The 17,469-nt window shown below is 45.7% G+C and overlaps 1 protein-coding gene and 1 pseudogene across 1 annotated transcript; both read right to left on the reverse strand.

The window, feature by feature from the left end:
- Positions 1-2,933: 2,933 nt before the first annotated feature.
- LOC119273053 lies at positions 2,934-4,535 on the reverse strand (annotated as a pseudogene).
- An 11,864-nt stretch (positions 4,536-16,399) lies between these two features.
- On the reverse strand, positions 16,400-16,987 carry LOC119273054 (oryzain alpha chain-like). The gene has a single exon (XM_037554360.1). It carries the CDS (start codon positions 16,985-16,987, stop codon positions 16,400-16,402), a length of 588 nt encoding a protein of 195 aa, XP_037410257.1.
- Between the last annotated feature and the right edge of the window lie 482 nt (positions 16,988-17,469).

The following is a 17,469-nucleotide window of genomic DNA, read 5'->3' on the forward strand; positions in this document are numbered from 1 at the left end:
AGAGTACTAAGGTGTGATCATGTTTTGCTTGTGAGAGAATCTTAGTCAATGGGTCTGCCACATTCAGATCCACATGTATTTTGCAAATTTCTATGTCAACAATGCTCTGCATGGAGCTATTCTAGCTAATTTCTCCGACTTTCAATATGTATCTAGACCGAGACTTAGAGTCATCTAGATAAGTGTCAAAACTTGCATCGGCGTAACCCTTTACGACGAACCTTTTGTCACGTCCATAATCAAGAAACATATCCTTATTTCACTAAGGATAATTCTGACCGTTGTCCAGTGATCTACTCCTAGATCACTATTGTACTCCCTTGCCAAATCAGTGCAGGGTATACAATAGATCTGGTAAAGAACATGACATACTTTATAGAACCTATGGCTAAGGCATAGGGAATGACTTTCATTCTCTTTCTATCTTCTGCCTGAAGGGGAACGTAGTAATTTCAAAAAATTTCCTACGCACACGCAAGATCATGGTGATGCATAGCAACGAGGGGGAGAGTCTGATCTACGTACCCTTGTAGACCGACCGCGGAAGCGTTGACACAACGTAGAGGAAGTAGTCACACGTCTTCCCGATCCGATCGGTCCAAGCACCGTTACTCCGGCACCTCCGAGTTCTTAGCACGTGTACAACTCGATGACGATCCCCGGGCTCCGATCCAACAAAGCTTCGAGGAGGAGTTCCGTCAGCACGACGGCGTGGTGACGATCTTGATGTTCTACCGACGCAGGGCTTCGCCTAAGAACTGCAACGATATAATCGAGGTGGAATATGGTGGCAGGGGGCACCGCACACGGCTAAGGAACGATCGCAATGATCAACTTGTGTGTCTATGGGGTGCCCCCTGCCTCGGTATATAAAGGATGGAGGAGGAGGAGGCCGGCCAAGGCTATTGGTGCGGTCAGGATGGGAGTCCTACTAGGACTCCAAGTCCTAGTAGGAGTCCATCAAGAGGGGAGGAAGGGAGAAGGAAGTGGAGGAGTAGGAAAGGTGGCTGGCCCCCTTTTCCCTAGTCCAATTCGGACTAGAGGGGAGGGGGGGGGGGCGCAGCAGCCTTTTTCCTCTTCCCACTAAAGCCCATCAAGACCCATACCTTCTCCCGTAACTACCCGGTACTCCGAAAAATACCCGAATCACTCGGAACCTTTCCGATGTCCGAATATAGTCGTCCAATATATCGATCTTTACGTCTCGACCATTTCGAGACTCCTTGTCATGTCCCCGATCTCATCCTGGACTCCGAACTCCTTCGGTACATCAAAACTCATAAACTCATAATATAACTGTCATCGAAACCTTAAGCGTGCGGACCCTACGGTTTGAGAACAATGTAGACATGACCGAGACACGTCTCCAGTCAATAACCAATAGCGGGACCTGGATGCCCATATTGGCTACTACATATTCTACGAAGATCTTTTATCGGTCAGACCGCATAACAACATACGTTGTTCCTTTTGTCATCGGTATGTTACTTGCCCGAGATTCGATCGTCGGTATCCCAATACCTAGTTCAATCTCGTTATCGGCAAGTCTCTTTACTCGTTCCGTAATACATCATCTCACAACTAACATATTAGTTGCAATGCTTGCAAGGCGTAGGTGATGTGCATTACCGAGAGGGCCCAGAGATACCTCTCCGACAATCGGAGTGACAAATCCTAATCTCGAAATACGCCAACCCAACATCTAGCTTTGGAGACACCTGTAATGCTCCTTTATAATCACCCATTTATGTTGTGACGTTTGGTAGCACCCAAAGTGTTCCTCCGGCAAACGGAAGTTGCATAATCTCATAGTCATAGGAACATGTATAAGTCATGAAGAAAGCAATAGCAGCATACTAAACGATCGGGTGCTAAGCTAATGGAATGGGTCATGTCAATCAGATCATTCAACTAATGATGTGACCTCGTTAATCAAATAACAACTCTTTTGTCCATGGTTAGGAAACATAACCATCTTTGATTAACGAGCTAGTTAAGTAGAGGCATACTAGTGACACTCTGTTTGTCTATGTATTCACACATATATTATGTTTCCGGTTAATACAATTCTAGCATGAATAATAAACATTTATCATGATATAAGGAAATAAATAATAACTTTATTATTGCCTCTAGGGCATATTTCCTTCACTGCCGTGGTCGGGCTTTGAGTCTTACTCAACTTCACACCTTGTAATACAGGCAAGAACTCTTTCTTTGGCTGCTCCATTTTGAACTACTTCAAAATCTTGTTAAGGTATGTACTCATTGAAAAAACTTATCAAGCGTCTTGATCTATCTCTATAGATCTTGATGCTCAATATGTAAGCAGCTTCACCGAAGTCTTTCTGTGAAAAAACTCCTTTCACACACTCCTTTATGCTTTACAGAATAATTCTACATTATTTCCGATCAACAATATGTCATTCACATATACTTATCAGAAATGCTGTAGTGCTCCCACTCACTTTCTTGTAAATACAGACTTCACCGCAAGTCTGTATAAAACTATATGCTTTGATCAACTCATCAAAGCGTATATTCCAACTCCGAGATGCTTGCACCAGTCCACAGATGGATTTTTGGAGCCTGCACATTTTGTTAGCACTTTTAGGATTGACAAAAACCTTCTAGTTGCATCATATACAACTCTTCTTTAATAAATCCATTAAGGAATGCAGTTTTGTTTATCCATTTGCTAGATTTCATAAAATGCGGCAATTACTAACATGATTCGGACAGACTCAAGCATAGATACGAGTGAGAAGCTCTCATCGTAGTCAACACCTTGAACTTGTCGAAAACCTTTTGCATCAATTCTAGCTTTGTAGATAGTAACACTACTATCAGCGTCCGTCTTCCTCTTGAAGATCCATTTATTCTCAATTGCTTGCCGATCATCGGGCAAGTCAACCAAAGTCCAAACTTTGTTCTCATACATGGATCACATTGTACTCACGAGGCAAGTGTCCATTGCGATCTTTCATTTTCTGGAATCGTATCATAATTTGATCATCGGGGATACTTTTGAATATCCTTTTCTCGCAATAGCACACCATTAAATCATTGAGCCAATCGTCTGATATCTTATTGCGCAAATCAGTTTTAGTGATCTTCATTGCTGAAAGTATTCACTCAACCGAGGAAATTGCCACTGGAAGAATCAATGTCAACTCGATGAGGCGATATACCAATTGGAAAGTTCTGTGTTTTGTTGTTTGAACCATCAACCGAGCAAGGGTGGAAACATCCGAACATCCATCAAATTCATCACTTCTCCTAATATTGGTAAGGAATGTAGGAAGTTGAGTTCTTAGCAACAACTGTTCAGCTTGTGTAAAATCCTCAGCATAAATTTCAGCAAGTCGAATAAGTTTTTCAACATTAAACATTGAGAAGTTGTTTGTTGGAGTAAGGCAAGACATGCAATCCACTAACTCGGTGTTAACTTCATTGAATCGGTGATTCATCTCGGTGAGAGTTGCATCAAGAGCAACATTGAATATGCTAACCTTGAAATAATGATGTCGAGTCACCTTTTTCTTGCTGCGAACAGATTGCCCCATAGCTCCTACAAGATCATCCATATTTGGCACCTCAATGCCATGTTCCTCACAGAAGTTGTTTGCTTGGTCGCATAATGACTCATACCCATTGTCCCTCATATTTTGCAAAGCTTCTTTCACATCCAAGATCAAACGCATGGCTTTAACAACATCTTGTTTCTTTCTTTGCAAAGCTTGTGATAGCAAATTAGTGATGCTCAACAAGTTTATTAAGAATAGCATGATGAACACAAACTGGAAGCATTCCATCTGTATGATCAAACCTGAAGCTCCACCTTGAGAAGTGTGTTCCCGTGCATCGTCAACCACAATTGCAAGCACATCCACCACTGCATTCCACATTGTGTACATACAAAGCAAGGTTCCAAGATGTGAGCCCCAACGAGTAGCTCCTGGTCTAGCTTGGTTAGTTTCTTGATGTAACCCAGTTCTAGATGATATCTTACAATTTTCCATCATTTCTATCAAGTTGTCTTGATGTTTTGCAAGCAATGCATCCTTCCTTTTGCAAGATGAACCCACCTGAGTCACTATCAAGGGAAGGTAGTTGAAAAAATCAGCAATAACTGGACAACACTCAGCCACTGTGACAACCACTAACTGCAACTGATGGGCAAAGCAGTGAACAAAGAAAGCATATGGACTCTCATCACGAATTAGCTTTTGCAAACCGTTGAATTCACCTCTCGTATTTGAAGCCCCGTCGTAACCCTGTCCACGTAGCCTATTAATAGGCAGGCCATGGTACTCCAACACATGAACCAATGCTTCTTTAATTCCGGCAGATGTACAATCTGTGATGTGCTTAATAGCAAGAAATCTCTCTTGAAGTTCTCCGTGATCATCTAAAAATCTACACATTTGGGAAGATACAAATTAAAAGATAGAAATGAACAATGACTATGCAAGTTTGGGAAGCTACAAGTTAAAGACAGAAATTCATATGCATTACCTCAAAATTATTGCCATTTCCTCCTTTATTGAGCAATCTCCAGCCTCATCAATAAGTATCGAGAATTTCTTATCTCCAAGCTCATCCTTGATGACTTCGGTTACCTCCAATGCACAACATGTAGCAAGGTCTTTTTGAATATCTAGACATATCATAAGTGCATTGCCTTGCCCCTTATCAAATGCATCTTTCACATCCTTATTCTTGTCCTTATACTAGTCCAAGAACTCCCTGAAATTGCCTTTGTTGGTGGAATTGGAAGATTCATCATGTCCACGAAAAGCTTCCCCTTGAGCTATGAGATACCTTGCACAATCCAATGATGCAGTCAAGCGGATTTCATATTTTATATCAGCCTCTTTATTGTAAACTCGCATTCTGGTAGCCACATTGGCCCTTTGATTGTTGAAATCAACACATAAGCCCACAACAATGTTGTGGTAACTAGATGGACCACCAACATGTTTCTTAAAATTTCCCAAAGCAGTTTTCCAACGCTTGTAACCATCTACTGTAAATACATCATTGCCAAATCTAGCTGCTTGTGATGGATTCTTGAAAAGAAAACAAGGGAAACAAAAGGCAGCCTCCTTTTTCACACTATATTCCAACCAATCAAACTTATCTAGCCATTGTGGTTGAAAGGATCTCCAAATTTTACCGTCCAATCCCACTTCAAATTTATGCCTGATAGCTTTGTTTCTTTGTTTCAACAAATAAGCTCTCCTCACTTCACTTCGAATTTCAGGGGCATAATCTTCTATTGGTATTCGATCAGCCGGATCACCAAAAATCTGACTTGGATGGAATTAGTTGGTTTGTGCTCTCATTAGTTGGGGCATTGGTACTCTCATTTGCATGGGGAATAGTGCTCTCATCGACATCGGTTGAGGGATTAATGCTCTCATTTGTTGGAGTAGGATGAATTATGTTCTCAAGAGGGGCTGGTTGAACAACAACATCATCTGGAGGAGCATTGGGTTCAGAAACAACAAGGGGAGCATTTGAATTGCTTGCAAACTAGCTGTGCAAAGTTTTTTTCTCTTCATTTCTACAAACAAGAATGATGATTAGTACTGGGTTAATCTTATATACACAGCTAGCTATATTGGTTATCTTCTCTAGTACTTGAACAGTTTAACTAACCACTATTAACAGCTAGCTACCATTAGTTCATTAGCATGAATTAGTAGCCAAATAGGAACCCAAATAGCTAGCTACAGAGTATAGAACTACAGACTACAGAATACAACCTTCAGGTTCAGCCGTTCAGGAGCTGTCGAGTAGAGCAGCGAGCAATAGCCGGATGGCGCAGCAGCTCGGATGGCCCAGGCGCCCAGCAACCAGCTTTCCCCCTCCTCTATTCCACGGCCACATTGGGGAGGGCACGGGTCAGATGGAGATGCAGGCGCCGTTTTGGGGAGGGGAAAGTGACCAGATTAGGGGAGAGCAGTCCGGGCGCCGACTTGAGGAGGTGGGCCGGCGGCGGCGCAAAGGAGAGGTCCAGCGACCGGCGGCGGCACGAAGGAGGGGTCCGGCGACCGGCGGCAAAAAGGAGAGGTCCGGCGACCGGCGGCGGCGCGAAGGAGGGGTCCGGCGACCGGCGGCGGCTAGGGCACCTGCGCAGAAGGGAGCGGCTCGGGTGGGACAAGCGAGCGACTGCACGAGATGGAGGAAGGAGCGTGCGCACGTTTCTCTGCTCTGGGAATTGATGTGCTGGAAAGGACTATTGAGTGGCTGGGCTAGGCCTGGAAGTTTGAAACTAGTACTAAAAAAAATTTGGCATCGATGGAGGGCAGACTCAAGCTTGTTTAAGCCTGCCCAGAAGATCCGCCACTGCTCAACCCTGCAGTTGCCATCGATATGGAGGGACTTCATGGGGAGCTTGGGCATCTTGTGCGGAGGCTTATGCTTGAAATACGACTGCAGCTGGGTGGGTCTCCAGCACAAAGTAGCGCATGTGGATGAAGAAGCGGCCCATCATGCGGCGACCATCCACACCCATCGTAGATCAAAGGCGATGAAGAAGATGACATCTTGTGGACGAGATCGGCGCCTACCAGGACGTATGGCTGGACGAAGACTTCACGACGCCGGGGCGCCGGCACGGCGGGACGGCCGCAGACAGTGGATCCGAGCCAGCGGCGGGCGGCAGCAAGCGGAAGAGAAGAGGAGAGGTATGGGGAGGTCTTGGGGCAAAGGTCACACAGATCCAGACAGAGATCCATGGGCGAAGCAGACGAGGCCGCACGGTGAGGATGAGGCTGGCGGCAGAGAGACGAGGGGAAGGAGGTGTGGTGTGGAGAAAGCGTGACCAAGTCCAACCCGGAAAAGGCGGCCACCTCCGGTCTCCTCAGGCGTCGGTCCAATCCATCTCGCAACGATGCTGGGCTCCCGCAACGCGGGTGTGGTGTTCGCCTGGCCGCCCCCGATATAGCCTAGTTATACTGTTTGAATGTGCTAAGAACATAAATACTTGATCTTGCTTTATTACTATGGATTTCTAAACTAAATATAGTACACTTAGTGGCAAGCTGACTTATTGGTGCACATCATATATATCCGACTTAGTGGCAAGCTGGTATGGCATCTATGAAGTTTTGTCATTCTCAATGTTTTCAGTTCCATTTCAATGTTAAATTGCCAATTCTTCAGGTTTGGGCGCACGTATGCTTTACACATGCATGCTCTTCTATATACGGGGCGGAATAATAATAAATAGTATATAATATGACAGCAAATGAAATTATATCTCACATGACAACAAATTAGCTAGGAGATTTAACCCCCATATATAGTTGATAGGATCCGCTAGCTAGGACTAATACTCAAGCATTACAGGATACACTGCGTTCAGCGGATCCAACATTAGAATGCGACATACATAACCCTTCATCTTTTTCATATCTCCGCTCAAGGCGAATGTATGTATCACCCGTCCCTCACCGGATGCCCCAAGAATTCTTAATTAATCAGAAGTTAATGCTATCGTTCAGCCTTCCATCACTATACCTCTCCTCTGTCCCGTATCTGACTAGCAATACCTAGTGGGAGATGTTGCTCTTGTAGGGCTCTCTCAAGAGTCAAGACTTTCCTTTTATTTAATAGTATTTCCTTTCACTCGCTGCTATCAACACCCACCACCACCGGTTACCTGCATTAGGGCGGTTTCATTGTAGGGGGGCGCTCATAACCCCCAATATACTAAACCTGGCCAGGTTTATTTTACCTGGATTTTTTTAACTTTTTTCTATCAGTGAAAAACAGATCAATGGAAACGCGACACCTTATTTACCGGGGGATATGGTAGGGTACAATTTTGGTGGCTTTAGCAGTTTAGGATGAGATATCCAACATACTCTTTGTAGCTCATCGGTTCACGTGCAATTTATGGGTTCGATTTGACTACTATCATCCAGCTTTTTCTCTGGATGATTGCATGCATGTGTTGTGCATGGTGCATGCAGTGAATTTGACTATGTCTTCTGTACGTGTCTTGGGCTGAAAGGTTTTGCTTGTTCTGGGCGCCGCTCAGGGCCGGTCCTGAGTTTTTGGGGGCCCGGGGCGAACCTAAAACTCGGGGCCCTTAATATACACATCATAGTAACATCAATGAATATACTTATATATAGCGTTACAAATAACATTTAACATTTAAATGCATCCAAAATCAGTATGATTATCCAGTAATTTATACTCTGAAATTACCTTAAAAAAATCTTCTAACACTCCTTGATGCAAAGTCACTTATGATGGGGTCGATGTCAATCTCATCCATTAATTTCTTCTCCATGCATAATGTAGCCAAACCATTTAATCTCTCTTGAGTTATTGTTGATCTCAAATAATTCTTCAATTATTTCAACTTCGAAAAGCTTTTTTTGGCCGATGTGGCCGTCACAGGGACAGTAAATAAGATGCAATAAGCAGATATATTGGTATAACTTCGAAAAGCTTCTTTCGGCCGATGAGTACTTCTCTCATATGCCCGAAAATTTCATCAACAGTAGCAAATTGTGCCTATGCATCTGATGAATTACCGAGCAACTTACTTTGTTCTCGCTGATGTTGGTCTCGACATTTTCTTCTTCCGAATTCCCATTAGTCTGTTGCTCTTCCCGAATGGCAACGATCACCTACTAGTCATCTGGGTTTATCAAAGCAGTGGAAGCACCAATATCACTCTTCTTGAAAAAATTGTGAATATGTGTGCGCTCTGATTGTATCAATTTATCCACTTCCTTCTTCCTTTTTCTTTTATGGCTACCAGATGAATTTGTCCAGTTGCTAGACGACATGATTAACACACACAATGCTGAAAACAAAACAGTTTGTTGCATCAATGATCAATCGTTGAACGGTGCCGACTATGCAACCATAGAATTTATTGTATCAACATTATATGAATATATACCTCGGTTCCTGAATCCTGACGATCGAACTTCAGTGCGTTTGCCTATAAAGCACAGCAGCAGTGTAGCGCTTGGAGTCTGCAGAGGATTGAGAGAAGATCAACTGAGCAAAGGCCAAAGGGGCGTGATGATGGATCCCCAGAATTGAAATCTGCCGCGTACATAACCGGATTATTAAGGAAATTACCAGGGGACGACTAAGAGGCTGGAATACATGTACGGCATCGAGCGTCGGCGGCCTAGGGCTGCGTCTGCGTGATGGAACAGAATAGGAAGGGAACCGTCAGAATCGGATCAATCGCTGATCCTTTTTTCATGTGATCCCTCTCCTTTTTTATGTGAATGAACCGCTGGCTGCCTCGCTCGCTAGCTTTTCCGAGGAAACAAATCGATCGATCGACCTGCTGCTCCCTACGCGCGTCTGCAGCATGGGCCATAGGGGGCCCCTGAATTTTGGGGGCCCGGGGAGGCCGCCCCCCTGCCCCTCCCCAGGGCCGGCCCTGGCGCCGCTGTTCGATGGGTTTGTCAGATAATGTGTCGACGTGTGTCGCTAAACCGTCTATGTTGCATTCTCTAGAAACCTCCCGTCAAATCGTTCCACCGCTGTGCCGTTCTATAAAGGCTCAGCCACTGCCCGGCCCTTCCTCCCAGCGCACATGCACAAGTAGTAGCACCTCCCGGAGAGCTGGGAGGGCTGCCCGCTGCATCGCTAACCGACGACTCCGACTCACCACCCGCCTTGTGTTCCGCTGCAGGCTGGACTACAGCTCCGGGACGCCCTGCCACCTTGCTAGGCTTACCGCCGCATCGCTGGTCAGCGGCCCGGCGCGCCGCCCGCCTTGTGTCCCGATGCACGCTGGATGGCACAACTTCGGTCTTCGGGATGCCCCGCGGCGCATCGAATCCTGGATTCTACCTCTTCTGGAGACAACGAGGAAGGCAACATGCAGCGACCCATCGGCTGGATGGCAGCTCGGGAGGCATCCCAACCCCGCCGCCAGTGCGTGGAGAGCTCGCGGCCAGCACCATGAAGTCCTGCCTGGACGACGTTCTTGGGTGTGTACCTTGTGTCCTTGTGTGGCTGATGCCTCCCCAAGAACCTATTCCGCGTGGGTGCGCTGGATCGTAGGCACGCACGAGCATCCGACTCTTCGCACGCACGATCGTAGGCGCTGGATCGTGGGTGCGCTGGACCGCTCTCCATCGACTCTTCGCCGCTGCATGAGGCGTCTCCGCTAGCGCTCGACGAGCATCGGATCATCATCTTCTTCAAGGTACGGAGGGAATAGTTCTTAATACCGCAACGTGCTTTTTCTATCTCCGCAGTAGAGGAGTTATTTATCCAAAACCACCACATTATGGGCTAGGGTAACAACTTGGTACTACATTTGAGTCAGGGCACAAAAAACCACCAACTCTGCGCCTAACATATAACTGCGAGCACTAATTCTCCGATAAGCTCACGGAAACAGTGAAACTGACAGGATGGCCCCACTTGTCAGGCTGACGTGGCGAAGACCAAAAACTTTGACCGACTGATGTGGCAAATGAGACTTGGGCCCCACCTGTCAATGACTAGAGGGTCATCTTCTTGACAACATTCTTTCTATCAGGCATTCCATCGAGCACCTTCCGTGCGTTCATCCTCTAGTCACTGACGAAGGCACAGCATGCCATGGCGCGGGAAAGGGGCACGGTGCTCACCTTCAGCACGTATGCGTGCTCGGACGCGGGGAGGTAGCATTGGAGCAACGTCCTCGTTAGCGGCAGCGGCCGACGAAGCATGGTGAGGCGAGGAAGACGGCTTGGGGACTCGCAGCTTGTCGGTGTTGGCGGCAAAGGCATCAAGAGGACGCGTCGAAGCCTAGGGACTAGCTGCGAGGCACAGGGATTCACCGGAGCAGGAGATCAAGGCACGTTGGTGGTCGGACATGAAGAAGACGACCGCGGCGTGGCCAATTTTGGACGTCCGGGTCCAAAAACTCCAGTAGGGGTGCTCAAGGAGGCATTCCGGTGCTCCCAGACAAGGTGGTGGGGCTTGGAGTGGTCTCTCGCCATGAGAATGGTGGCCGGCGGCGACCGCGGATCAGGGAGGAGCTGCTATGGGCTCCGTGGGGGTGTGGACTGCGGCGGCCGATGCGGACGCCGTACGGGTCTTGGGCACCAGATCCATGGAAGCGGGGTTGCGGGCGTCCACATCCGGAGCGAGCGGCGGCCGGCAAGGCAACCGGCCCGAGTGGTCTTGCTCGGGGCGAGGCGCGCATCGCCGGAGCGGCCTGGAAGAGAGGAGGAGGTTGATGGCGGGGGACGCAGCGTCTCGTCAGGCGTTGGGCTGCCGGCGGGGACGACCGTGGCGGCCGACCATGGCGGCGGAGGCATGGGTCCAGCCTGAGCATGGCCACTGGCAAGGTCTTCTGTGTTCACTGGTTGAAGAGAGAAAAAAGACAGAGAGAAGGGAGGAGGAGGTGCGTGAGGATGACAGATGGGACCTACGTCCACCTCAGCAAATTGTCCAGATAGGCATGCCACATCGTCCCGACATGTGGGCCCCACATGTCGGTTTCGCTGTTTTCGTGAGTAAATTCGACTATCAGTGCTCGGCGTTACAGATTAACCTCATTGTTGATAGTTTTTTGTGCTTTGACTCAAATGTGGTACTGATCTGTTATCCTAACCCATAATGTGATAGTTTTGGGTAAATAACTCGCAGCAGAGTATGAAACGTGCCTTTTCCGATCACATGGTCAATCTCATTCTCTTGTGTAGTGGCTGCCGGAGCATGCAGATGTACTGGACGCCGAGAAACTGCCAGCAGCTCGGCAACGACAGCTCGCCGTGGCGGCGCCTCAGAGTCGCCTACCTCGGCGGCGGGGACTGGAGAAGCCACGAACAACGCCAGCCGCCGGTGCGTCTGCTTGCGAGCCTCCGAGACGCCAACATCGACGCGATGCTAGCAGCCGGCACTGGACAGGAGTGCAGGGCGGCCGTGCATGGTCACGGGAGCGAACAGTGCCACTGCCCCTGTCACAATGGCGACTAGGTGGGCGCAGCTCTGCACAATGTATAATGAATCGATAATCTTCAGTTGCCAAACATGTTGTGCAATGATGCGGCATCCGCTATACGATGGGAACCCAGAGATTGGTCGGGAGCGACGGACAATCTGGAGCAGTAATACCTAGGAAGGATAATTCAGTGTGTGACATGTGTTTGGTTAGTTAGCTAGCTTTTGCCAATCACGGTAGTAGGACCAAGTTCTCAGGTAGCAACCTGCTGGGTCAGCTCATCAGTGTGCTTTTGATTAGTACTACTTTAACAAACACCATCAGCTAAGATTGTTGCTTTTGTTTTGTCAAGGTGATTACGGAGATGATATGCAAATGCAATTCCCTCTTAAAAGGGGCCTTTCTCTTCCGGAGGTATTTTTTTGCTTACATAAAATATTTTACAATTAATAGTGACCGTATGCAGATTGCTAGCATTGTATCATTAGCACTATGAAGGTTTTTGTTTGTTTGTTCGACAAGATGAATAGATATATAATGCTCATAAGCACCGTGTGGAGCCTTTCTCTCTCAAGCTTAAATATAAGATTTTCACTTCTAGCTGCTCATTCAATGATTCAGATTTACTTATGTTTTTCTATTGGTTTTGTGTTCTGCAACAGGCAAGTACAAACATCTGGAGTTGGTATGCCATGATATTGCAGTGAGTTGTGTGATTTCACAAGTAGTTCCTCATTGATCATAAGATTAACTTCAGAATTTTGAACTCGATTTAGCTGTAGAACAAAGATGAAATTTCGTTCTTAGTGTTTAGATAATTAGTCCATCTTGGACACATATGGTCTTCGTTAAAGAAACTGGTATAAGATGTAGTTTTTCGACATAGTTTTTCCCCAAATCTGGGACTGATCTCCAGTTTGTCGTAAGCATTGATGGATCTCCTCGACACTAAGTATTAATTTCTCACATAATATGATTGTATTACTATTTGATACAACTGATTGTACAATGCCAATTTGTACTTAACTGGTTATACAATTGCTTCATTTAGTCAGTGAATAACTTCTACAAACATTTTATACTGAAATCATAACCAGTAAATTTGGTTTACTTGTGATGCATGATTTTCGCATCTTGCTATCACCTAAAATTGGTATTTAATTATCGGTCTAAATTTTATTCTACCACTTTGATGAATCTGTCTATCTTTGACTCACTATTTAATTAGTTGATTACACAATTTCTTCATTTAGTTAGTGAAAAATGTTTTACATTTTGTACTTTAATCATATACCATTTTTTTATTTGTGCTGCATAATTTTCCCATTTTGTTATTATTTAAAATTTATATTTATTTGACTAAAATTTATTTTACCATTTGATGAATCTGTGTTATCTTTGATCCTCTATTTTTGAAGAGGTTTTTGTGCGTTGAGTTTTTTGGACTAGTCTATGGCTGTCACGTTGGGGTGGATTACCAATTGTTTGTTGATGGGTGATCAATGTTTGGTCGTTGAGTGGGTGTAGAGTTAGATCGGTTTATTTCTTACGTTGCTACCTTTTGCATGATAACTGACGCGGCGCATGATATGGGTGTGACCACGTGTTCCCATGGATGCAGTTGCGCCCCGCCGGTAAAAACGTAAGGTGTGGTTAACATGGACAGTAATCCCATAGGAGGCTATACCAGAATGATCGTTGTGACTTCTTACTGCAGTACATATGGGTGAACTGCTTTTTTTTAAAGGAGGATACCTCCGGCCTCTGCAACTCATGATGCACACAGCCCTCTTATTAAGCGTTCAAAGTTCAACAACATGTCTCAAGTTCAAGAAAGCAAATGAATAAAAAAGCCACACCTGGCAAAAAGAAAAAAGAGGCCACAACCGGCACAAAAAGGATAAGATGTCTAAACACCTATCCTAAGCGTGGATCGCCATTCAAATAGGTTGTAGGTATCCCGTGCGACCGTCTCCCATTGGCTGCACTCAGAAGTCATATGCTCCATGTGATCCGCAGGGCTGAGTAATAACCACGTACGGATCCAGGTAGACGTTCTGAAGATAACCTGCAAAAAGTTGGTTAATGTTTGTCTGTAGAAGGGAAGATCATTTCCACATTTACATATGGCCCAAAGCAGTGCGCACACTACTACTCGAATATGTGCCATTGTGTACTATTAGAGATGTGCCATTGTGTATCGCTCTGTTTGTGACCATGCATTCGTATGATTGTAATAATAGATGATGTCATCTTCAACTCTCTTACATATTGTTATGCCTCTCTTTAATTGATAGTGAATAACTATTTATTACTTTATTGTTTGGACCATAGTTTACATAGTCGCGACTTATCGACCGGCGCGGCGTGTCACCGCTTGGGCTAAGCTAGTAACCCCCAATAACAACAATTTTGTCTGCACCGTGGCCATTCCCACCCTGCCCTGATATGGGCTATCCTCCCATGAGGAAATTCTAGTGTTGCTGCTTTTGCAGCCCTTTGTTGTCCTTCGCAGATAGCGGCAACAAGTCGTTATTCTTGATCATGTTGAGGCCCTCGACAGCCCCTGCCGCTGCAAAAGCCTAGCAGGATCCGCATCATCCTTGGAACCAGACAACTGTATTTTGGTTTCATTTAGGTTTCCTCCAACTTCTCACATCAACATTGGGAATGTATTAGTACAAACAAATAAAAACATGGAATGAAATAACTAAGCAGAAAATTAGTTGGTACTAGGTAGCTACCTATCTTAACATGCAATCAAGTAGCAAATGAAATCACCCGTGGGTTTATATAGAGGGTTTCGTCTGTGCATCAATGAATGGTAATACACACATAAGCATGAGTATGAACAAAATGGGGGTGCGAAGAGCATGATAAACTCTAAACAGCAAGTACATTACAAAAATGTTTTCCACATACGCAACTGATAAAAGTTATGAGGAATTAGTCATCATAACTTTAATGTGCCGCATGCGTATCACCCTCTTGTGCTTATTCCTTGCTTCCATCCAATTCATGTTTTAACATGAATGTGGGGACACGAGATAAGTATGCACACATAGATCATAGGTGCATAATGCATGAGAGAAATCATTTTGCATTGGCCTCAACAATTGAAATATCTCACATGGATATTGAATGATACACATTGCTACACAATCTGGGAAAAAGTGATGATCTTCCTGTATATGTGCATCTTTAGCTACATCGACGGGTATTTCGCTTATTCAGGTTCAGATGTTGCACCACTTAACATAAGCATTATAAATAATGGGAAATTTCACTCACTAACGGCTAACTCTATAATCCTGGTGTCACGTTTTCCGTGAAATACCTTCGCATCTCATGGAATTCTACCTGGTCCTTCTCCAGTACTCGTCGAGAGAGCTGCACTGCCTGAACGCCGGAGGCGATTTGAGCAGCGAGCTCCTTTGCTTGCCCTTTCGGAAGGCCGGCGAAGTTAGTTTCGCCCACCGCGTTGGCGAGGCCGGTTCCCCGGTATACGCTAGCATGTACACCATGTGTCGGTGTCATATACAAGGGATACAATACATGAGATATACAGTAACTCTATACAGCCATTTATACACTGTTTAACATCTTCGCAGTGTATACAAGAGTTCGTAGCCTGACCTTGGAACAATATTCCTGGTGCAAAGTATCAGGCCAAATCAACAGATTCATGCATGAAGGTCCGGATATAATAGCTATAACAGAACATTGATTAAAAACATTTAAAGTGCCCACTGCCGAGGGGAGAATGTCGCCATGCTAATTGAAAAGAAATACAATGATTAAACATACATGGAAACTACAACTATTTATTGTTCAAACAAGTTTTTTCTTTCTGAGAATGAGATAAAACGATAAGGTACTAGTGTTGGAACTGCTTTCTGATTACCGATATCATAATTCAAGATGGCAACAACTTCCTGTTTTACAAGAGAATAGCTCTGCTCCATGTCTCCAATTGTTATCGTCCCCGTGAATATGTGCTGGAAGCTTTTTGCAAGTCTTCCAGAATAATAGTAGTTCGGTGAGGCGCTGGGCATGACCAAAATGAAAAATAGAAGCACTGTAGTGTGTCCCATGCGCCTAAACAAGGCAAGAATATAATCCAATCAGCACCAGTATATTCCTGCATGAAAGAATAAGCCTCTGCTCCTTCTCCTATCTTGCATAATGAAGCCATGTGCAATATTCAGATGTTGCTAAAACACTTCAAATACTTTGCTCAACTCTAGTAAAATAGTTTTTACAATGAGCCAACACACACACACACACACACACCGCGCGCGCGCGCGCGAGCAGATATATATCCTAACAACTTCATCTATGAGAAAACCATCTACTTTTGTGTTAAAAAAGATCCTCTACTTTTGTTGGTATAGAAAACATTGGAGATACATGATGACAAATAAAAAAGCAATCCAGTAAATTCCCTTTCAACCAAGAATTAAATTAAGGGAGGGTAAATGCTTGCCGCAACAGCTCCTGGATCTCGCCTATCCTCTGTAATTTGGCCTCGGACGGCTCCTCCGGCCAGAACCCGCAGCAAACGGCTTCGAACTCCTCTTGGGTGAGATGGCTAAACTGGTTGAGGCATCTGTTGTTATTGTGGACCCCGATGGCGTAGCCAGCGTTGTGCTGGTCGATTTTGCGCAGGTCCTCCTTGAATATGGTGTACCGGTGCTCTTCGTGGGCGATGGAGCTGTAGGTAGTAACTGGTTTTCGTGCCTTCCACTCCGCGAAGATCTTGCGCGTTTCCTCCTCGCTCCTCCCCCTCTCCCAGGAGAAGACGGAGTAGCCTTGGTCATGCCACTGCCGGTCGATGAGGCCGAGCCTGTGCTTGAACATGGTGTACGCGCGCTGCTCCTCCTCATCGAGGGAGCTGTTGGTCGTGCCGTGCATGGCCTTCCACTCCCTGAAGATCTGCCGGGTCTCCTCCTCGCTCCTCTTCCTCTCCCAGCTTTCCGATGTGTTGCTGGTGGCGGCCGCCGTCGACACCAGCGACACCAGCAAGAGCAGCAACAGCGGTGACGCCGCCATGACCCTCCTCATGACGAGGGGATAAAAAAAAGGCGAGCGGACTACGTACGTAGATGAGATGTGTGGAAGCTAGGGCGGGGCTCGATGGATCTCTCGTCGAAACGCTCGCTCGATCTAAGTTTATTTCTTTTCTATTTTCCTCCTCGCTTATCCAAAACTGCGGCACTACCGTGCTTATATACACGTATATACGCACGCAGCACCTGACTCAACATGACTCGGTGATGGACTCTATCACCTATCCGTAGTAGTACTCGCAATCCTACTCTGACTAGGAAACATAGACCTACACGTGTACAAGTCCTGATAGCTAGTCAACCTAAACTCAGTTAACTCACACCACCTGTGCAAGCAAACCAGCTCAAGATTATTTCTAACAGTTTGGATAGTCCATTTGGTCTGTATAGGCTGTATATTTAAAGGCTCAGATCGAGAAGGGACGGACGTAGACTGAGGTACACAAATATAATTGCCTGCAGATT

The sequence above is a fragment of the Triticum dicoccoides genome, chromosome 3A (genome assembly GCF_002162155.2).
Source record: "Triticum dicoccoides isolate Atlit2015 ecotype Zavitan chromosome 3A, WEW_v2.0, whole genome shotgun sequence".
NCBI lineage: Eukaryota > Viridiplantae > Streptophyta > Magnoliopsida > Poales > Poaceae > Triticum > Triticum dicoccoides.

Coding starts and splice junctions, on each gene's coding strand:
- LOC119273054 (XM_037554360.1), bottom strand. CDS start 16,987: ATGGCGGCGTCACCGCTGTTGCTGCTCTTGCTGGTGTCGCTGGTGTCG.